Genomic DNA, 24127 nt, shown 5'->3' on the forward strand with positions numbered 1-24127 from the left:
AATCTCTAATTGAACTCCTATTGTGCATTTGGAGGTCAATGATATTGTACTTTTTTTTTAGTGCAATCTTTAGCGCATAAATTCTGAGATGTGAAAGATAAAACAAACCCATGAATCAAAGATGTTGGTAGACGCAAAATGCTGGAGTAACTCAGCAGGACAGGCAGCATCTCTAGAGAGAAGGAATGGATAACGTTTCGGGTCAAGATCCTTCTTCAGACTGATGTCAGGGGAGTGGGCGGGACAGAGATAGAATGTAGTCTGAGACAGTAATACTGGTGGGAGAACTGGGAAGGGGGAGGGGGAAAAGCAAGGGCTACTTGAAGTTAGTGCAAAGATGCTATCTGGTCTGAACAATTCCAGTATTTTGCATTCACTGGCTTTTTATTTTCACTTTAACCTTGAAAGTAATTTGGAAAAGGCAATCAAGTTTCTGGTTTAGAATTATCTGGTTAAGGGCCACAAAACATGTCAACCTGCATAAATGGATTAATCTTGGAAGAATGCCTAACTTTTTTTTCACTGGTAATCCAGACCATTGTAACTCTAAGTACTGATTAAGTGAACACCAGTTAGACAAAATAAAGCAGCAACACATGATATGTCTGTCCTGCAATTGCAAAAGTTAAATATTCAGTCTACTTCTCTGGCATAATTGGCAAATTCTTAAGAGTATATTAATTATCCATGTAAGCATATTCAACTTAACAGGAAATAAAAGGACAATGTCTGCAGTCAACCATTTTGGAACAACGCACCAATTTCGTACAAAATGGAACTTAGAGAACAGTTCTAAAATCAGGACTGCTGGTACAAGAACAGAATATGAACATCCAGCCTCACAAAAAATACATGCAGACACATAGAAGTGTGCAAATGATAGACCAAGTGGTTAACATTAAGTATCAAGTATCATTCCTCCAAGAATGTACAGAAATTGCTTAACAACTGCTCCTTTAACTGCTAGGTTTCATGCATGTTAAATTTGACTGGATGTTGTGCTGGAATCTTCCCTACAGGGCTTTGAAAATCCCGTCACAAAACAAAATCACAATTTAAAATGTTCAAATGGTCTAATCACATACAGCAGACTGAGACTGTATTTTTTAGCTTCAGGAAAGAGGAGTAAGTTATTCAAGCTAATTGACACAATGCATTCTCACATCATCTTTCAGAACTACAAATCAATGCAGGTGCTCCTCAACTTATGATGGGGTTAAGTCCTGAGAAACCATCGTAAACAGAAAATATCGTACGTCGAAATGCATTTAATACAACTGATCAGACCGGAAGCGAGCTGCGGTTCGCTACGCGTCGCTGCCGTTTGCACCATCGCAAAGTCGAAATATCGCAAGTCGAAGCATCGTAAGTCAGGGAGCATCTGTATACCAGATGATGTTTTCCCTCTGTAAAACTTAAAAGCTCCAACAATTTTGATCTCCACAGTAATCTTTCCCAGTGCAGACAATTTGACATCAAGTCAAATTGCAGCACCAGGAATTTAGCACCAGTTTAACACCCAAAGATTGACATTTTCTAAGATATTGTAGCTCTTTTAACAATGATGGTCATTACAAATACAGAAACCAAGGGATTAACAATTTTAAGAAATTACATACCTGCAAAGAGCCGATAGGTTCTTTGGACTTTGGAAATCTTACTCTTCACACCAGGGGAAAGGAGATCTACAAGGGAAGAAATATTTTTTAGTAACGTGATCACTTATTACAGGTCAATTCTGACTAATATAAAGGGATATAATATAAAGCTTTAATATAAAGGGATAATGTGGGAAATGTCAAAGAACAGAAATAGATTCAGCTAAAAACTGAAATATTGAAAAATGAAGAATATTACTTTATGACACCACTTAGATTCTTGCTAAGGTATTGCTGAGGATGACACATCTTTAAATGTCCATTTAATGAAGTAAGAATATATTTATGTCTCGATGAAAATCTAATCTGGAATGTGTCCAAACCTCTGCTCCCAAAGGAAACAATGATAATCTGGAGTTTGGAAAACAAGAGACGGTGACATGACACATTTGCAATGGGAAATCGTTTAATGATTATGGGATCTATTCAATGCACAGAAATTCTGAAATTTAAAAAAATCTCACATTAATGGTAAACATTGTACGACCAGACTGTTGTAAAAATAAGTCAATTCTGTGCACTCATGTACTTCAGGTAAAGGAGCCTTTACCTGATTTGGCCCATTTGAGACTACAGGCCCAACTTGTAGTGCTGATTAAATGCCTGCTGAAATGGTGCAGCAAATAAACTCAGTTTTATCATCACCACTGCATTCTGACAAGAAACCGCCTGACATCAAACTGAATTCCAACAGATCAAACCCCAGTTGAACTAAGAGTTGTCCTCTCAAATATTTGGGGATTGTTGTCTAACAAGCATGACTACTCAACCACAGTCATACTTACAGACAACACAATCACAATCCCTGGGTACATCCTATTCCACTAGCAGAACAGACGCACCAAAAGCAGGAGTACATACAGACTGGAAGAAATAGCTCTTGGAGTTCTCAACATTGACTCCAGACACCATGGCATCAGATCAAATAGGAGGGAGGAAATATCTCCCTGATTACAACATACCATCCTCCTTCAGAAATTAACCAATGTTCTACCTTGTTGAGAAATAGCCATAAAGAGTATTAAATGTAGCAAAGAAACAAAATGTTCTCTGGGTGGAAACGAAATGGGTGTTGCTGACAGGTAAAGCAGCTGTCTTCAAGTAATTTTCTTCCCCATCCTGGTTTGACAGGATCCCTCTGTCTTTTCCCTTTGCCCCCACCTCCCCAGGGTACTTTTGTAACTCAAGTTACAAAAGCCACTATGTAGATGCAAGTGTTTCCAGTTCTAACCAATTGGTCACTGAAAGTTGACATCATTCAAACAGTAAAATAGATTTTCCATTTACACAAATAATCAATCTCCACTCTACTGCTCCTAACATTCCTCGTCCTAATTTTGTCAGTTATTCTCAACTAACTGCCAGACGTTAACCCTGCTTCCATGTTAAATTATTTGAGGTGACATTTAGATTATCTTTCACTCAATATAAACAGAACACATTAGTTTAATTCCGCCAATCATTGTGGTTATGTTGTTTTCTCGTCTCGCAGGAATCTCCTATCCACATTGGTTGAGCAGGCCTTGGCAAAGAGCCTATGTGATCAGAATTGATATTTCTGAAAATCAGCAACTTTTAAGGAGAATCAGAGATATAAAAGCAGCTGAGACATTAAAAGAACATGCCCTTTGCAGTGAAGAATTACTGTTTTGTCTTTTCTGGCTCTCTATCAGCCAATTTTGCTTTATATATTTTGCTTTATAAGCAGTTAAATAATTGTAAGGCTGTGACATATAGTACTGTCAGACAAGTGTTCCAGTAGAAAAAGTATTTTGCAAAAAGAACAACAGTGATCACCTCTAGCTACTATCATGAAACACCGGTTCAGCGTTAAATTGACAAAATCTTAAACCCATCTATTCTCCCCTGCACAGAACTGCATATACTGCATTGTTGGAATAAAAGGAAAATGGCTGATGGGATCAGATCCTTTTGTATGTTAAGATGGCTGTTGCCCATAGATTTCAGAGTTCAAAGGCAGGATGATAAAACTATCTTCAAGCAGTGTAGCTATTAATTGTACATGATTATACAGTTAACACTACACTTACCTTTGCTTATTTCAAGATCAATAGGGTAATCGATATTCTTGATTGGTTTCTGGCATCCCCCCGTCTTTTCATAAATGAAGCGTTTAAGATGCAGGACAAGAACAGGTGGCAATTCTTCCAAGGTCACACGGCGACAAATCTCAACCTGAAAAATCAAATTGAAATAAAGTTCAATTTCGATGTTTACACCAGCGTCATAAGCAAATCAGGATCAGCGTGACTATGAATTAAAATTAACAAAAATTCTAAACTGTACATTTGACAGGGAACTAGGTCAATTTACATTACTTATAGTAAATTGTACTTCAGCTTATGACATTCAATGAACTGGTGCTACAAAACTGCCAACATAATTTTACCAACTAGCGCTAAATAGGGAACATAATTAGAAAAGCATAATAAATATAAATATTGCTACAAACTGTTGTAAGATTTGAGAAGTTTTCCCTCATTTGGAAAGCAACACCAAACCAAAGAGCTGCAGTTTGGACATTTTAAACAAGAGACTGGGGCTGATAGCGGAGAAAGGCTGCGGTCAGATTAACAAAGGATGTCACAATCCGTGGGTCCTAAAATGGCCGCAGGACCTCGTGACCAGCCACAAAAGGTAAAAACCTTACATCCCAGTCTCTAGGTTTTCTGCAAAGCCATGGCCAGAACAAAGGATGGGTATTGGCCATGCAGAAACCTACGAAACCAGGTCGGAGTCCAGACACTGGGGCGCTGACATCAGCATACTCACAATGCCCCAAGCCGACCTAAACAGTTCATCTCAGTGAGGGGGCACAATAGCCTATAGAAAACTACCTGGTAGGTGATGGGAAACCAGTTAACACCCATCACCTCACAATGAAATCCCAATTTACACCGTCTGGCCATCCCCGGTATCCCCGAACATAAGCGCAGATCAGAAGAAAACCTCATACATATCTTTTTGAACAAAGAGATTCCAAGATCTGGCGGGAGATAGGACGGGTCAGAAACAGTATAACTGGCCACTACTTTTGGGTGAAAAAGTTAAGTTAAGTTAAGTGAAGTCAACTAGAAAAGAAAACCTGCAAGGAACGCAAGCAGGCAAGAAAACGGATGCAGGAGGAAGAAAAGACAGGCAAGAAGAACGGATGCAAGAGAGAGGAACAGGCACGCAACTCGAGGAGAAATACTGCAAAACGAACAGCCAGTAACCCCAGTAATAGCCCCATGGTGAGCATGCACCCAGATCTTGCATATCCTGGACATAGTTTAGTGTAGAGGGGAGGGTGGTTTGAATAAACGTTGGGTGTGTAAAGAGTGTGTGTTGGTCAATTTTGCGATGTGTCGTACGTTCCCCATCTTACAGTCGTGTATATGTCTTATAGAACTGTGTGCGTTTTATGATTCATAGTTATAAGTATTCATGTGATTCGGTATGTGTTTTATAGATATGTATTATAGAACTGTATAAGTATTCATGGACAATAGTCCCAAGTGCTGAATAAAAGCCTTTTTCATTTAAACCCTGGTTTTAAAATCTGGTCTGGTTGAATTTTTCTGCACTATAAGAGCTCCTGCATCTAAGTCCAGTGTCTAGAACCGTAAGGGGTGAGTGGGTCGAACCACTCACGGGGAACCAGTGTGCACGGCCTGGTCAAGGGATCAGAGCAAGGCACGGGGACCTTAGGTCGGGCGAAAGCTCGGCGCAGAAACCCCTTACAGATAATGGCGACCACGAAGGGACGCTGGCAGCAGGATGATAGTGTACCAGAAAAGGATTTTAAAACTAGGGACATAATGGACGAGCGCATTGCGGACTATGTGTTTAGTAAGGTGAATATCACCAAACAATTGATGTGTGCGTTACTAGATGACAAGCGCCCACTGGATGCAGCAATCCGGTGGACGGCCAGTACAGCCCATAAGAAATCTGTAGAGAAGGCGGTCTGGCTGACCTGCTATAAAAAGCAGGTCCAGCTTTTGGACCGTGTGGTTGTGGCACAGGCAGCCCAGATCAGAGACCTTCAGGAGGAGGTAGAGGAGAAGGCTGCGGGTGGGAACCAGTTGATTGAGGCTCTGGAATCTTTAAACAAGGAGCGCCGGGTTGTGACCAACCGCCACGAAGCCAGGGTAGAGCTGATGGAGTGCCAGATCACTGAGGCTATGCGCAGTAAGGGCAAGCTCAGGGAGCAGTGCGCTTCCCTGAGCCACCAGCTGGAGACCCAGGAAGAGAAACTTAAGGGAGTTAGGGCAGCCTATAAAATGGTTTTGGAGGACAGGTCGGAAGGGGCCGACCACGGGGCCTGCCTGCAGGAGATAGAGGGTCTGCGGGGTGCTTTAAATAAAGCAAGCGGGCTGGTCTGTTTGATGAACCCCCCCCGCGGGCCAGTCACTAGCGGGTGCGAAGGTCCCGGTTCCGATCCCTAGAAAGACCATGGTGGCTTCAGCCCCCAGACTCCACAATTCCCCTAGCTACGAGGCATCCTGGAAAAGGGGTAGTGTAGGGGAGAGAGAGAGAGGAGCTCCCGGTAGAATACTCGGCACCGGTACCCATGTGCCCGGTCCTGGAAACCAGACGGGGACCCACAGCGCTGAATGGGGACGCCGGACCCATTCAGAGCGAGATCGTGGTGCCCCACAGCTCCCAGCAGTTAAGAGCTATGATCGGACATGTAATTAAATTGTCCGAATCAGGGGACCCTTCGCTGCATTTTAGGGAGATCGAGCAAACCGCCGCAATCAACGGTTGCGACGAGGGAGAACGGGCAAAAATGTTGCTGTTCTCCCTGGACAGCTCGATCCTCCAATGCCTCTCAGACGAGAGTAAAAGAGGGACCAGGGATGTCCTGGTCGGGAATGGGAGAGCCCAGTGGCTCCGATGCTTGGTGTCAAACAGCCTGGCAGCCGTCAGGGAACAGGCAAAAGCCTGGTTTGATCCCACAAATAGCACGGAGGCGGTGGTTTTAGACCATCTCACGGTAGGGTATAGAAACACCCGGAGTACGTCTACCCGACTCGAAAAAGGGAAGGTGTACGTAGCGGAGGCTACTGCACTGGCCCAAAAGGAGTGGCGACAGGAGGGTAACCCTACCACACAGTCAAAGTGTTTCAGGTGCGGTAAGGTGGGACACTGGCAGAAGGATTGCAGGGCCCACACCAAGGAAGATACGTTGGCACCACCCAGCGCACCGAGGTCCCAGTTAAGCCCGAGATCATCGAAACGATGATCGAGGTGATGCAGTCCCTCATGGCCGCCCAGGGGAAGGTGGCAGTCGCTACCGGTTCCCCGGGTGCGAGGGGGGCACTGGACATTCCCCAATGACATCAGCCCACGCAGCCTGCCTATCTGTGTCCTCTCCGCTACGATGCGTGGAAGAGGCCGCTTGTGGAGATGGTAGTGGAGAGGCAAAGGGGCAGTTACCTGTCGGACACGGGGGCTTCATGCACCGTGGTCCACACAGAGCAACCCTTTGACTCTCCCCTGTCCACGGGGGTCCCTTTCGCACTGGCGGGGTTCACAGGGAAGGAACAGGCTGGCGCGCGTTCACAGCCAAGGATGAGGCAGGTCACGCAGACAGGCAAGGTTGCCTGCGTGAGGGGGGAGGAAATTCTCCAGGAATGGAGGGTCTCCCGTTTTGGGTGGGATTCGGGTGAGGAAGAGCCTGATCAGCTCGACCAGGGGCTGGATCCCATTACGGAGGAAGAGGAGTCGGAGGGGGACGACAGTAACGTCCCCGACTCATGCACCAGGAAGGCGGGGGTAGCGAGCGAAGGCTCACCACCTGTAGATACAGGTAGAGTGAGGCCGGATGCCGCGGGTATACCCAGCACCAAGGGGGCAGAGCTGGATGAGGAGGGGCCAGGGTCGGCAGCTGCGGGGGGTACCGGAGCTGCGGCACGGCAGGAACCGGTCCTCAGCCAGGCTGTCCAGGGGGCAGTGTCTAAGGTGATCCTCCGTAGGTCCAGCAGGAAACCCCAACTTAGGAAGTTTTGGCCAGAGGTCAATCACGCCCCGAGGTACGGGAGCCAAGTAGGGAGGAGGGAGCTTACGTCCCGGAGGGGACCTAGCCCCCGCCAGGCAGCGACAGGCTGCGGAGGATCAAAGGTGGGAGACAGCGTGGTGCAGCCGCAGGGGACGACCCGCTGCAACCCTGACAGGGATTAGCTGAGCCGCCCGGGGAAGGCGGCACTGTATTATATTTTAGATAATATAAATAAGGATAGGTATTTTAGATAAGGATAAGCTATTTTAGATAAGGATAAGCTATTTAAGATAAGTTTTGTGGGGATAGTTAGCGTTTAAATAAAGTTGATGCGTCCAGGATGTGTGGGTGTGGGGTGCAGGCTGGGGGTCAAGAGACCCGCCCGCAGAGGCGTTTAACAAAGCCAAGCGCTCCCCAAGAGGCTGGCTATTCCATTCTTCTTTATCTGTTTTCTGGAGTGGAAGGAGGCACTCGTATGGTGGATCTTTGCCACGGCGATCGGATGTGGGTGGACCTATCGGGGCCACACCAAGGACATCATCGTCTACGGCTGCTCCGGGCCATCACGACCGATGGGACTGGAAGGAGAGAAGCGGAGGAGACCGCAGTTTACTTCCATGAAGGCCGGTGGCCAGGGTGGCTGGGATCGAACTCTTCAGAGTATTCCAGCGCCCCAGGTTTTGCTTATCGGGACGCTTCATTATTGTGCCCGAGAATCAAGATCATCGCCCAAAAGATCAGCGCCACCGTTGGCAAAAGGATCTGCCTGGTATGCACGGGGAAGGTCCCCGCGAGCAGGCGGTGGTGGCTGAGGAAAACGAGCAGGACAATGGCCAACTCCACTGTTGAGTGGGAGAGACTTAACAACGACACTCACAGGACTATTTCTGGGACTAAAGAACAGTTGAGTGTGTGTTGGGACAAATGGTGGGAACCGGATGAGGGGATTTATATGTGTATGTGGGGTTCGAGGTATCGTTGCCCCACGGGCAACAGCATATTTTTCCAGAGACAGTGGCAGGATGACGGTAAGGGAATGAGGTGGGATGTTAGCTCGCGGGCTTGTGGGGTCCCCCTTTCCCCGATCCGGGTAAACGCCACTGAACTCATCACCAGACCACGCATGACACCTCCCACAGTTCCACTGGCAGTAGCACAGGAGGGTGAGTGCCCAAAAACCACTAAGGGGAAAATGTAAAAGAGGGCAGCACCTCAATAACCAAGTACATCAAGGGGAATGGAGAGACCGTTACGTGCGGGTGGGCGAGCAGGACCCAGCCGCAAGCTGCTAGGAGGACGTGCCCCCCCCCTCCGCACCGAGTAGACTGTGTTTTATATTGTCCCCTTTTAAAATTTGTATAAACTAGGTTTTTGTATTCGAATTTGTATCAAGAGTGATTGTGAAGGAATGTAAAAAAAATGTATCGTTTTACTGTTGTATTGTTTTCATGTCCTACATTACAGCTGACACCAGTAGGAGGATGGCGGAGGCATCGGCCTGGGACAAGGTGTAGGTGTATATGTCCGATATGAAAATGTACATGTAATATAGTTTTGCCCGGGACACGGGCAGTAAAGGTCAGCCTAAGATGGGGACTGTACGTTCGCAATGAAACACTAGTTTAGTTAAAACCTCAGGGGTCTGGATATGGAGAATCGGGAAAACATTGCTCAACCACATTATTTAATTGATTCGATAAGCTGGGGTTATGCAAATCAACAGGAGGGACTGTAAGATTTGAGAAGTTTTCCCTCATTTGGAAAGCAACACCAAACCAAAGAGCTGCAGTTTGGACATTTTAAACAAGAGACTGGGGCTGATAGCGGAGAAAGGCTGCGGTCAGATTAACAAAGGATGTCACAATCCGTGGGTCCTAAAATGGCCGCAGGACCTCGTGACCAGCCACAAAAGGTAAAAACCTTACATCCCAGTCTCTAGGTTTTCTGCAAAGCCATGGCCAGAACAAAGGATGGGTATTGGCCATGCAGAAACCTACGAAACCAGGTCGGAGTCCAGACACTGGGGCGCTGACATCAGCATACTCACAATGCCCCAAGCCGACATAACAGTTCATCTCAGTGAGGGGGCACAATAGCCCATAGAAAACTACCTGGTAGGTGATGGGAAACCAGTTAACACCCATCACCTCACAATGAAATCCCAATTTACACCGTCTGACCATCCCCGGTATCCCCGAACATAAGCGCAGATCAGAAGAAAACCTCATACATATCTTTTTGAACAAAGAGATTCCAAGATCTGGCGGGAGATAGGACGGGTCAGAAACAGTATAACTGGCCACTACTTTTGGGTGAAAAAGTTAAGTTAAGTTAAGTGAAGTCAACTAGAGAAGAAAACCTGCAAGGAACGCAAGCAGGCAAGAAAACGGATGCAGGAGGAAGAAAAAACAGGCAAGAAGAACGGATGCAAGAGAGAGGAACAGGCACGCAACTCGAGGAGAAATACTGCAAAACGAACAGCCAGTAACCCCAGTAATAGCCCCATGGTGAGCATGCACCCAGATCTTGCATATCCTGGACATAGTTTAGTGTAGAGGGGAGGGTGGTTTGAATAAACGTTGGGTGTGTAAAGAGTGTGTGTTGGTCAATTTTGCGATGTGTCGTACGTTCCCCATCTTACAGTCGTGTATATGTCTTATAGAACTGTGTGTGTTTTATGATTCATAGTTATAAGTATTCATGTGATTCGGTATGTGTTTTATAGACATGTATTATAGAACTGTATAAGTATTCATGGACAATAGTCCCAAGTGCTGAATAAAAGCCTTTTTCATTTAAACCCTGGTTTTAAAATCTGGTCTGGTTGAATTTTTCTGCACTATAAGAGCTCCTGCATCTAAGTCCAGTGTCTAGAACCGTAAGGGGTGAGTGGGTCGAACCACTCACGGGGAACCAGTGTGCACGGCCTGGTCAAGGGATCAGAGCAAGGCACGGGGACCTTAGGTCGGGCGAAAGCTCGGCGCAGAAACCCCTTACACTGTAATGAATTCAAAGATGCTTTACACTTCTTATAAGATCTGCATGACTGAAATGCAGCACTTCTCCCAATTAAAGGGAAAGGAACATGAAGACCAGAAGACAGAAAAAGACCATTTGGCTCATCGAGTCCACTCCACCATTCATCACAGTTGATCTATTTTTTCCTCTCAATCCCATTCTCCTGTCTTTTCCCTGTAACCTTTGATGCCCTTACTAATCAAGAACCTATCACTCTCCGCTTTAAATATACCCAATGTCTTGGCCTTCACAGCTGTCTGTGGCATCTCCATTCTTGAGTTACGTCCCTTTATTCTGAGGCTGTGCCATCTGGCTCTCGACATTCCCATTACTGGAAACATCCTTTCCACATACTTTATGTAGGCCTTTCATTATTCAGTAGGTTTTATCAAGATCCCCCTACATCCTTCTAAACTCCAGCGAGTACAGGGCCAGACCCTTTAAACACATTACTATGCTGTATTCCGTTTGTCACTTTGCCCACTCTCCCAACCTGCCCAAATCCTTCTGCAGATTCCTTGCTTCCTCCACATTACCTGCCCCTCCAACTATCTTTGTATCATCCGCAAACCTGGCCTCAAAGCCATCAATACCATCATCCAAATCATAAAACATAACATGAAAAGTAGCAAACCCAACACTGATCCTTGTGAACACCACTAGTCACCGGCACCCACCCAGAAAAAGCTGCCTTTAATCCACATTTTGCCTTCTGCCAGTGAGCCAATCTCCTAGCCTCTAATAATATGGGCTATCTTGTTTAGCAGTCTCATGTGTGGCACCTTCCTAAAGGCCTTCTGAAAATCTACATAAACAACATCCACTAACTTTCCTTTGTCTATCCTGCTTGTCACTGCCTCAAAAAGCTCCAACGGATTTGTCAGGCAAGATCTACCCTTAACAAAGCCATACTAACTTCGGCTTATTTTATCATGTGCTTCCAAGTACCCCAAAATGTCATGCTAAAGAATAAGGCAATTCAACAATGGTGATCCTTCCACAATTCCCATCGGCACATCCCAAATCCCAAAAGGCTGGATGCACAAATACATAAATAGTTTACAATTATGTTTCTCAAATTTAGATCAATAGCATAAAAATCATGGGTGATCAAATATTTTGTCTCCTTACATGATTTAGTTGTTTGTCCTACATAAAGCATGGAGGGACGTGTTACAAATTTGGGGAGGTGGGGACAAAAGGAAATGACAACTGTCAAACCAGGCGGTGGGGAAGAATAAATATCTGTAGGCAGGTGCTTTACCTGGCAGTAATACTTGTCACTGCATTAGCTTCCATTCAATGTGCCCTTTACTCATTATATGTATTGGGGTCTACTCAATTTAAATTACAATTGGTTATATAAATGCCATGGTGAATTATAGGCTTTGGTGCCCATTTTTTGCACCTCAGTCTTGTGGATATCATTTCTTATGTCTGAATCGGAGAATCTCAAGGGAGATCCCAATGAATTACTTTGTCCCTCCAAGCCAAGTAAAAGTTAATTAAAAGTACAATGTAGGATGTTGAATTAGAATGTCATAGATCATTAGGTTGACTTCTGAAGTAGGAATATTGTGTCTAACTGAAGAAAGTGTCTTTATTCATTTATAATGAGATCATAGTAATGAATAATTACTGAGAAAAAAAATTAAACATGTGGCATTGAAACCAATTATTTTTCAGGAATAAATCCCAAGCCACCCAGTTCACTGCCCTGACTTTTAAAAAGGTACATTTTTAGTTAACCAAACTTCATCTGAAAGGCAGGAGACCCCATCACAACCACAGTGGAAATAACTGAAATGCTGAGGGGAGAACGGTGGCACGGTGGCGCAGCAATAGTGTTATTTTTCCTTACAGCGCCAGAGACCCGGGTTCAATCCTGACCTCTGTCTGTACAGAGTTTGTATGTTCTCCCTGTGACCTGCATGGGTTTTCTCCGGGTGCTCAGTTTTCCTCCCATGCTCCAAAGAAGTACATGTTTGTAGGTTAATTGACTTTGGTAATTTGTAAATTGCCCCTAGTGTGTGTAGGATAGTGCAAGTGTGCAGAGATCGCTGGTCGGCACAAACTTGGTGGGCCGAAGGTCATGTGTTTCTGCACTGTATCTCTAAATTAAACTAAACGACAGAAAAACTGTTTTGACATCAAGGCAACTTTTAACCAGGAATAGGTAAAACTGATGTTATGGAGCACTGAATGAAAGATACAGTAATTCATCACACCCCACACAAAGACAGATGGTTGTGGGCAAATATCCCAGTCCTAGTTCCACAGAGCAGTTCTCTTGGTCAAATTATCTTCAGATGCTATATCAAGGATCTACCTTTCACCTTAAGTTCTGAAGGGGGAGATTCAAATATAATCAACAAGTAGCAAATAAAGCAACCCATGTTTGCATATATGCAAACTTAGCATACTTAGAATACTTGCCAGATGATTCTCTCAAGAATTAACACCATGCATAATAAGAGCCTCGTGATTTGCAATTCACCATCCATAACATTCACTCCCTGCATCACTGACACACTGTGCCTGCAAGATCTATAATTTACAAACATACCTGCCTTGACTACACTGACAGTATCTCCCAGGATCTCTACTATAGAGTGCAAGGACAGCAAGTGAATAGGGATACCAACATCACTGTTGGGTTTAAATCCAGTAGCTCTTTCATCAACAGAACTATGGGACCTTCCCCAGAAAGATTACAGTAATTCAAGAAAGTTGCTCACCACCACCTTCTCAAGGGCAACTAAGAATGAGCAATAAATGCTGGCCTTCACACTGATGCCCAGACCACAAAAAAAGAATTTCAAGAGTCCAAAATGGCTGACACAACATTGCTGATGCTCTGCACTTAAAAACATATATATAGGCTATATCTTGCGGCAACAAAATTCCAGGTAAATGGCTTGATATTAAAACGACTAAATTTAAAGTACATGTACTTGAAAGTACACGGAGAACATATCTGCAATTTGCCACCACATAGACTACATAAAATACACCTACAAACAGATACACCGTTGTTTAAGTGCATTCAGGCAAGTAAACAAATGCATATATTCTACATTCGACAAAATCTAAAGTTAAGAAAAATATTGTTTCAGTAGTCCTGTTATTAGTTCACAATAAAACTCAATAAACAGTTTAAAGTAATAGAATTGACAAGTGATTTCCATATGTATTTGAAATCCATTTTATTTATAGACATCTACCTCTTGTTTGGTTTTAGTGGTGTATCCCTGAACAGACTCCCTGGCCACCAAGCTTTCCAGAGCATCCTGCACTGTACGAATCTTCTCCGACTGCGTATCAAGCTGCAGTGAGAAGAACAGCTGGAGGGTGGCAGATTCCTTGGAGCTTTGCTGGTATACGACAGACCTGAAGGAAAATTTTAAAACCGTATATATATTTTTGAATGCTTTAAGTTATTAGTTTAATAATGAGAAGCTGATTTGGAATAATGCTAAATATCTATCCAATTGAAAAAATACCTCATGAGAACATTATCCTTGCTAATAATAATCCAAACCAAATACTAATTTTCACATGCCACTTTGACCAACAAAACATTTTGCAGAATAAATTGGTTGACCAACATTACCTAATGCAGCACAAAAATGCCAGTTCTTCAAAAGATCTAAATTAGCTCCTCTCCAATGCTTTACCCCCCAGCGCCAGAGGTCTGCAATTTTTTCCAGTTGAGAATATAAATTGTGTTAACTTTTTAGTTTCTCCTAGAGTTCAAAAATTCTATATTCTGTCCTCTAACTATATCTCAAAGGTATTGTCACCAACTTCTAAATAAACCAGCCATCCTTAGCTGGTGTAGACTATACACAACTCCAGATCCAGTGGTCAAGCCATGTAATTGCAACAAACCACAAATTCAAAGTCGATAATAAAATCAGACCACTCAGAATTCACCAAGGATTGAAATCAGACATGGCAAAATAACACTCAGCCCAGCCAGCTCTGTAAAAAATCTCCTCATTAAACATGGAAACATGTCTGTATTTGGAGCTCTTAGCAACAGTTCAAAGTTGTATGCGCATAAATTCAGATCTTTCAACCAATATCCCATTCTGCATCAATTCCAAGGTACGCCTTGCTCCATTAAGACAGATCAAAAGTCTTCAATATTTGTTTGCATACCTACATTTTGCATATTCTGCACTGTTTATGCATTCATACTTGCTGCCCCCAAACCAAAATTATAATTGTTCTTTTACAGCTGAGGAATGGAACAACATCTACTCTGTACCATGTAAAATTGATTTAATTTTTGAACACGTCAGAATATCATTTCACTCAAAGTTTTATCCAGTTTGCTGTGGGCAATCTGTCGCAACTTAAGTCAGCCTTACCTATGTTCAGAACCGTGGTACCTATTTTGATGTAACTTCAAAATAGGACAGTATTTGCAAAGCAAAGTTTAAAAATTGCAAGGAGGGAAACTTATTGGGCGTTTTTTTGCCTAAACAACCATTGAAACAAATACCTTGCCCAAGACAATCTGCACCAGAGGTGATTATACATTTATTAAAAAGTTTGATATTTAAATCAAAATAAAAAGTTAATGGTGAAAGAGAATGAGAGCTTCAACAGATTTTCCAGAAGTGGCATTGTAGATAGTTTATTTTCTATGTCTGCCCAGAATCCCAAATGGTGCATTTCTTCTGCATCTTTTTAGCTTAAGGGCTCCATTCTGGCCATATTATGGGTTTCCTTTTGCTGTCATCAGATTATCCTTTAAAAAATATTTTCAAATGGTGAAAATAGGCCTTAAAAAAAAGTTTGTCTATCAATTTTAAATTATTGAAAGAAATTGCCCTATTTTTCATTTCACCATTCAACTTTTCTCAAATTAAGTCATGTGCATTGTGAATAGCTCAACATGTTGGTCAATACTGCAGCGCACTTGGTCATGGAGCTTTTTTTTAACATATTGGAGTTCTGAAGTGCACATAGAGCATTTTTCAGAATCCATTTCTGAAACCATAGTGCTGACCAATGTACTGCATTCCTCTTTATTTTGGCAAACACTTAATCTAAGGATAATAAACTCCTAACTTTGCATACTGGCTCTTTCATTCAACAGTTGGCATTGCCACACTGAATGGGCTTAGTTTCCATAGTATAAAATGCTGAGGGGGAGCAGTTATTGAGCCCCATTTATAAAATACTAAAAAAAAATTGTCCAAGAAAAACTAATCAAGTGTCACAGCAAAAAAGTTACTAATTGTAGGAACCATTTATGCTTAATTCAGTTATTGTCATTGTGTTATGGCTATGTTTTAATATTTCTAGTTTATGTCTTTTTTGCCTGCTTGTGGGTGTGACTTAATGCGTAATTGGGAGAGTCTAGATGGGAGGAGGCTCGTGTGTCGACAGAGGTTGTGGGTCAGTTTAGACTCGGAGGATGGTGAGCATACAGTTCTTTACCATGCGCTCGCACCAGCTATATTTGTAAGAACCATACGGTAATAACTGCAAGAATTTCTAGATATTGTTTGAAGAAGAAACAGTTGATAAAGTACGGAAACTGATGAATTACTCTATGATTTGTGCTACTTTAATAAAACCAATTAATGAAGAAAAGGAGTTTGGAAGATTTGTTTTGTCATATCAGGGTGCGACGTGTGCATAAGCTATAACTACATTTCATCCCCGAGAAGTAATGGCTATCGAAGTGGGATTTCGAGATGGTATAGAAACTGCCATTACACTAATGTTCATTCATGTGGCAGAGCTCTATGGAGTTGGTGTACATGCTTTAGCTACACAAAAAACCCCAGAAGTTTCATATATCCACAACAAATAAAATTACATGCATTTTTCAATAATTAAAAAAATTGAACAATAATTACCGTACGTGCCCACCAAACACATCAGTGATGGGAGTGCGAATGAAGTCAGCTTGCCGTGTGACAGAGGTTTTATTTCGGGGACCTACTTGCTCCCATTCATCTTCACTACCTTCACCTTGCTCCTCCAGGACTTCTTCAGCACCTTGTTGCGATTCAGGTCCATTTGAAACTGCATTTTCTGTGTTTTTTAATAAGCAAAATACTTCCAAGATAAGCTATGCCAGTTTTTTCTACTTTTGCAGTCTCTAAAGAAATAACATTTATAAAAGCTCCCTTGTATAGTCCAAGGTTGTCTTGGTCACAAAGACATTGAGATGTATACTTGCCTTTCTGTACTCATTTGCACAGCACACTATTTAGTTGCACAAAAGTCTACAAATGTTGAATTTGTTTTTGATTCCACATGAAAAAGGACTGACAAAAAAACTGAGGCAAAGTTGACGAACGTGATTAAAAAAACAATAGGTCATTCAAACCTGAGATCTGTTCTACCATTCAATAAATTCTTGGCTGATCTGAACTTGGCCATATTTCAGCATATCTGAACTAACCCCACTTTTCTCGATTCTCACAATACTCAAAGCTAAAACTTGAAGTTTTCACTGATGTTAAATCTTCTGAAGAGCCCACTTGTTTAATCCAAAGTTAGATGAACATTTTGTTGGCATATGGTTTTTGGTCCGAAAAACTACAATGTTAAAATATGCATAATAGACCAATAGACTGTTTACAACAAACATTGGGCACATCTCTAGACCCATTCTACCCCTGCCTCAGGAAAATTGTTCCCTCATCAATGCCTCTCTCTCTCCAACTACCCCCCACCCCACCCAGCGCTGACCAGGTCAGCCTGTGGTTCCTTCCTCTTGGCCATCCAAACTGCTGGTATCTTTGTCCTTACCCCACTCAGTCCCACTCATCCATTCACTCATGTTTACACTTGCGTATACAGTGAAACAATTTCGCAATCTTAAAATGCTCACTAACTTTCACCCTTTATATTTCTCATTCAAGAGAGGGCGTTTTGAAAATGTTCTCTATTTTTGGGTAATGAAGGCTGCCGTTACTCTGTAAACTCACCATGGTTCATGTTGTCAGAGTGCTTCTTCTACACTTTAACACATATAATGTGGGTTTGTTAATTTCACTATCGTTAGTCACCACCACCAAAAAACAACACCTGGCTCACTAAAAAGGGTAGTAAGGAATTGCAGGTGCTAGTTTACACCAAAGATAGAAACAAAGTGCTGGAGTAACTCAGCGGGAGAAGGGTCTGAAGAAAGGTCTCGCCCAAAACGTCACCCATCCAGAGATCCTGTCTGTCCCACTGAGTTACTCCAGCATTTTGTATCTATTTCCCCAGAAAAAGGGAATTGCCTTTCCACAATTGATATTAAAATTTCCAAGTATTAAATTGAAATGAACTAGTTTGGAGGCATCAAAACATTTTAAGGTGCAACTTAAGCATGCGCTCACTCAATCATATTTTGCACAAAGTAAATTTCCAGTAATATTTTAAGATGAGGTAATAAGTTCAAGATTCAATTTTAAATCATGATTATTCTCCAGTTGAAAACTGAGCAGTAGAATTAATCAAATATACATTGCAATAGACACACCATTATCCCTTTAACCCCATGAGTTTCCCTCAGGTACCCCACTTTCCTTCCACATCACCAAAATTGGTCAGCACAGGCCAGAATAATTTTTACCCATAGTTTCCCCAAGTTCAGATGGGGGTGAATGGGAGGAGGATAAATTGGGTTTTGTGAAAGAATAACAATTACAGGAAGTGTGGGAATGGGATTAGTCAGAACTAGCATCAACTTGATGAGCTGAATGACTGCCTCTTTTGTCATGACAAAATAAGTACTGAGCAATTTTCAATTGTCATGCAAAGCAAAACAGTCAAAACCAGACCCTAAAATAAAGAATTTGCATCAAATTAATACAGCTCTTCCACTGTCAATTTGATGGCAGCATATATTTAAAAATAAAAACACACATTCAGAGATTTAAAGCTTCAGACAGAGCAGAGTACTGTTCCAACTTCGGGAGAATGTTACTGGATTTGGATGGTTTGAATTACAAGGAGACACAAGATAAGCTAACAATGTCTTCCCTGGATCATTGGAGGCTGAGGGGTGACCTTATAGAAGTGTTTAAAATCATGAGAGGAATAGATAGGGTAAATACAGAGTCTTTTCTCAGGGTAAGGAAATCTAAAACTGGAGCACATAGGTTTAAGGCAAGAGAGGATAGATTTAAAAGGAACACAAGGGATAGCTTTTTCCACACAGAGGGTGGTGTTTATATGGAATAAGCTGCCAGAGGAAGTGATACAGTTGGATAGAATTGCATTTAGAAGACACGGATAGATACATGGGATAGGTTTAGTGGGATATGGGCCAGGCACGGGCAAAGAGTATCAGGGGTTATGGGGAGTAGGCAGCAGAATGGAATTAGGAGGGAGAGATAGATCAACCGTGATTGAATGGCAGAGTAGGCTTGATGGGCCGAATGGCCTAAACCTGTTCCTATTAGTTCTGACATAAATAGAACCAGCTTGATTGAGCAATTTAGCCAGTATGGATGAATTGGGCCAAAGAGCCAGTTTCCGTGCTGTATGACTCTAAGACTATGACTTGAATCAGATTGACTTGTATGATACATTGCACAGAAATATTACACTTAGAAAAATGTTCATACTATTTAATTTTTCTATTATATCTACTTTCAAATAATAGTTTGCTCAAATCAAGACAAAGTGCTGGAACAAACCATCAGGCAAGGTAGCATCCCCAAAGAACATGGGCAAGGCAATGCTTCCGGTCAAGACCCTCTAGTTATCTTTTCATTTTAGGATCAGACGGACTACTGTCAGAAATATTGCACAGCTCGCTTTAAAACATGTTAACACAATATCTAACTTGTAATTTAGAAAATTAATGGATTCAACTAACATCTGTTGCAACAAACACCAAAAATACAATAACCAGATTGTGTAAAAGGGATTCAAAAGCCTTCTGCGTGATGATGTTACAAACTAATCACTTTTTTGGAATTAATTTTGGGGAGGAGGCCATTACAAAATGCTACGGGTCACTTACTTTCATCCTGTGGAGTAACAAGTTTCTTCAGTGTCAACATCTCCTCATGAAGACCATTTAGAATAAATCCTAGATATTCTTCTGCATCCTCTTGCCGACCCTGAATAAAATAGCATGACCCATAAATTAAAATATTTAATAAATACAATGAAAAACAAATGGATACAAGTCTCAGCAGGAGAAATAACATTTGAACATGTACAAAACCTTGAACAGTCTTTCAGAGCCACCCAATTATTTTGTTATCTGCAGTCGTCATGTAGATGAATGCAGCAAATAAAAAAGACAGCAAAGTCCCAGACAGCAGGTAATTATCCATTATGAACAAAATTGTGTTGACAAGGTGCTAAAGAAAGGCCTGCTCCTATTCCAGTTTGTGGCATGGTAACGTTTGTTAAAATGTGGACTACTGAAACAGATATAAACCCTCAGTTGAATCTCTGAGTCATCAAGCAGCATCTCTGTCTCGTCACTTAAGTTTTAACTTAAATTAAGTCAAGTAATTTCTTAAAGCAACGACCCACTTTAGAGATCAGACAGTATCAATTAAGTGCACACATTTCATTTTTTTAAAGCCCAAGTCTGGCAAGAAACAAAATGTAATTTTTTTATTTTTAAATTTAATAACTCAGTAATCTTAAGGCAAAATATTTGAAAAAAACATTTGGCTTAGAGTCAACTTGCCACAGCAGCAAAATTAAGATCAGTCTTCAAATTAATAACAGTATACAGCCAAGCACCTCCCTCCCAAATTACATTTAGTTCATGTGAATGATGCAATGCAATTTATAGTGCCATTTCAGAAGCTGCTTTTTCCAATTGTGACCTGACCATAGTCATCATCATAAGCACAGAAACAGGCTCTTCAGATGCCCCATCTAAGCTAGTTCTATTTGTCCGTATTTGACTCAAACCGCTCCAAACCTTCTCGATCTATGTACCTGTCCAAGTCTTTTAAATGTCATTATAGTATCTGCCTCAACTACCTCCTTTGGCAGCTCGTTTCATATACCTACCATCCTCCATACAAAGAAGTTGCCTCTCAGGTTTGTATTGAATCTTGACCCTCACATGTGGCCTCTTGTTTTTTATTCCCCTACCCTGGGTAAAAGAATCTGCATATTTACTCTATCCATTCACCTCATAATTTTACACACCTCTATAAGATCACCCTCAGCCTCTTGCGCTCCTACCCTGCACAACCTCCAAGTTGGGTCTTGTACAACTTATGGAAAAATACGACCAATATGACAAAATTAGTATTGGTGCAAAAATAAAGGAGCAGAGGCTGTAACACAATCGCCTCCATTAACAAAAACTGCTGGAAAAACCTTATTCACTTGTTAACTTTGCTGCTTGATTCAAATGAGGTACACACAAATCCTCGGACATCATTTCCAAGACAACAAAAATAATGGAAGTCATTAAAGTACTCTCTTAAGGAGAAGCATTAACATAAGTAGCTGCTTACAGTTCCGTACAGAGCTCTGGAAGCATCAAACATATTTCTGTGGTGGTGGGAGAGAGGTGCCTTGCTGAGATTCCTCGTCTTCACAGCAGTTGTCATTCTAATGATCCCCATAATTCAAATTCTCTCAAATCCCCCGTGCCCAACTTGTAGAGGTTACAAATTGCCGCTCCATTTTTACTTCAAGAATTGCATAGATCGCTTGGTTTGAAGCCCATGAGGCTGGGTGAATTGTCGGCATTGCACCTGTCAGAGTTCAAACCCATTCCCATCGCGTGCTAATTAGACGAGAGGCTAGACATATGGTGCTGAGTTCCAGAAAGCTTCAGGCAGAAGATACTTTAAGTCATAGATAGCACAAGAAGGAACTCTGGAGGACTGCGTGACTTTACCTACATTCAGCCATACACAGCCCATTAACAATACGCAGATAACAAATCAGCTGATAAATATAAAACTATGTAAATTTAACTTGAACTTCATCGAGTTTGGGTAATTACCAATTTAAACAGAATAGGCTTGAAGGTCAGCACCAATTAGCTAGCTATCACAAGTTCTGCTGGAGTCATGCTGAAACCAGCTTATTACTCATTTTACTTGCAAACTTTATTCAAGTAACGCTATAATCACCGATTTTAAAGTTGGACAGTTGCTGCATGAGTTTAATACAAATAACCCTTTATTCTATAGAAAGACACCTTGTTGTCACCTGCAGGAACGGTCTGCTGTGTATCGCAGATTTAATCTGGATACACACCAGGTGTTTACCACTTCCATCATTTCTTTCAATATTCTTTTCGGTAATTGACAGCAAACTACTTATGACAAAAGCAATATGAGAAACATCTTGAAAATATATTAATGTACCAGCAATTTTAATTAAAATGTTTGTAGATGGACTGACATATCACAAGACATTAGCCTTTTGCAGTGAAAAATAATTTGCACATGGTAGCACAGTGTTGTACAATGTCAGAACTCGAATAAGTGCATTGTGAAAATGAAAAATGATGTCCATGATTCTGGGGGCAGGGGTTGGGAGTGGAGAGGAGGGTTGGAGGAATCCCCCAATGGTAACAGTAACATGGGTAGGGTCACAAGAACTTTCCTCGAAAAAGGTAGGAAGCTTAGAGGGCCATCACTCTCGTTCACCTAACAGCTGACTATGCACCAGCAATAGAAGAGTGATTGGGAGCAGGTCTCCAGCACTCCCCAATCAGGAAAAGTGATTGTTACGTTAGAGACTTGCGGTGGGAAAAATTAAAAATTCAGTTGCAGACAGAGACAGTCAAAAACAACTAATGATTATTAAAAAATACCTTTCAGCATCACAGGAAGAGCATGGCTCGGTGACAACTCTCCACTGTGAGGAAGGGCACGGCCTCTCTTCAGCACCTCCCACTTTGGTACGAGAGAGATCGGAACAATTCAGAGGTGTGGGGGGAGGAGAGAGAAGAGGACAAGTCATGGGCATAAACTCACATCCCAATCCATGGCACCATGCACTGCGCCACCAATAACTTTGCCATTTTATATTCCACTTTGACATACTGTTTTACATAGAGGATTTTATCATTATGAATTATAAAAATGTTAAAGCCAATTTGGATTGTTAATGAGCACAAGGGAGTCAAATCATTCAATTTAATTCTGTTTACAGAATTTCACTGCAGCATGGCTTATTCAAGCTGCAACCATAGCAGTGGTTTGAAAAGGACTTGGTAACAGTCAATACAATGGAATCTCCAAAACACCATTTGGGAATTAAACAAAAAAAAATTGCTCAAGTGCCAACATTATCCTAAACTTACCTTTTCAGATAAACTCGACTTGATAAGTGTCAGAAGTCTATAAATGTAGGTTGGTTCGAAAGGAATTCCAGTGCGAATATCTTTAATACTTTTATCACCCGTACCTTTTAATAATCATGAAAGATTGCAATTAATTAATTATATTACAGCAGTGCGTTCATAATTAAACCACATGATTGCTTAATAATATGAAGCTCAGTCAATTTTCTGAGCACAAAGCCACTAAAGATACAAATTGCTTACCCGGTTTTGTCTTGGAGGGTATTGGCATTGTACTGAACTCATTCATCAGTCGGACGCTATTTAAATCATCAAGAGAGAACAATTTGCAGTTTAGCGTATTGGTTTTAATCTTAGCAATTCTTTAAAGATAATTTATAAATGATAGCAGTGAGGATTCTTAAAAGGGACAGACTTCAAATTAAATTACACAAATCCCATTCTACTTTTAGGTGATCTGACAGCTTTAATCAAATAAAAATATTTTGCATGTACAAATACACACAAATATGCAATACGTACAAGCTGTCGATCATTGGTGTAGAACTGCGCGGCCGCTGTGTCTCACTAAACATCGGAATTGACTTCATGAGGTGATACATGGGTGGACATGCAACCAAAGCTTGCAGAGTCTATATCACATTTGTTAAGGGAACATCGATCTTCAATCCATAGCAATTACTTACCAAAAGTGCAATATTAGTACACTTTAATAAAACAAAAAATAATGTAAATACTAATCTTAACAAAATCACAATAGCTATTCTTTTCCCTTTCTCACCTTTTCCCTCTTTTCTTCTCTTCCATTTCCCATTCCAAGTTTGCCAAAACACAGATATCTTGACCACACTAATTTCCTATCTACCTTTCAACAAATCTGCCCTTTTCTTCAAATGAGGATGCATCATCATTCAGAATGGAAATTTCCTTTCTCCACACTCTTCCATCCCCTTATGTAAAATACAAGAAACGCAAAATCTTTCCAGGTGAAAAGTTAGAATAATTTGGATTTCTTTCAATTTAGTATTATGCTAATCATGCAATCTCTACAATGAAAATTAAATAGGTTACATCAAGCTCTGTGAATCATCTCTACAATTTACACAGGTACTATCTAGAGCTTCTGGTCATATTTCCATTTTAATTCCCCACTCTCACTACAAATTCTTTAGCATC

The 24127-nt window shown here is 41.6% G+C and overlaps 1 protein-coding gene across 1 annotated transcript; it reads right to left on the reverse strand.

Moving 5' to 3' along the window:
• Window positions 1-1611: 1611 nt before the first annotated feature.
• Window positions 1612-23577, reverse strand: usp10 (ubiquitin specific peptidase 10). The gene is made up of 8 exons (XM_078401552.1): window positions 23474-23577; window positions 23195-23250; window positions 22952-23055; window positions 19673-19772; window positions 16563-16740; window positions 13908-14073; window positions 3710-3854; window positions 1612-1685 (listed from the first exon to the last, which is right to left on the reverse strand). The coding sequence occupies exons 1-8, from the start codon at window positions 23551-23553 to the stop codon at window positions 1612-1614; spliced, it is 903 nt and encodes a 300-aa protein (XP_078257678.1). The 5' UTR covers window positions 23554-23577.
• Between the last annotated feature and the right edge of the window lie 550 nt (window positions 23578-24127).

Source organism: Rhinoraja longicauda, chromosome 6 (genome assembly GCF_053455715.1).
Source record: "Rhinoraja longicauda isolate Sanriku21f chromosome 6, sRhiLon1.1, whole genome shotgun sequence".
In the NCBI taxonomy this organism is placed as follows: domain Eukaryota; kingdom Metazoa; phylum Chordata; class Chondrichthyes; order Rajiformes; family Arhynchobatidae; genus Rhinoraja; species Rhinoraja longicauda.

Excerpts from the sequence above, each read along its gene's own strand:
- usp10 (XM_078401552.1), bottom strand. The coding sequence starts at position 23,553 with ATGTATCACCTCATGAAGTCAATTCCGATGTTTAGTGAGACACAGCGG. Across the intron at positions 23,056-23,194 it reads ACCCTCCAAGACAAAACCGG|GTACGGGTGATAAAAGTATT; the intron begins GTAAGCAATTTG and ends GATTATTAAAAG. Across the intron at positions 19,773-22,951 it reads AGTCGAGTTTATCTGAAAAG|GGTCGGCAAGAGGATGCAGA; the intron begins GTAAGTTTAGGA and ends TATTTTATTCAG.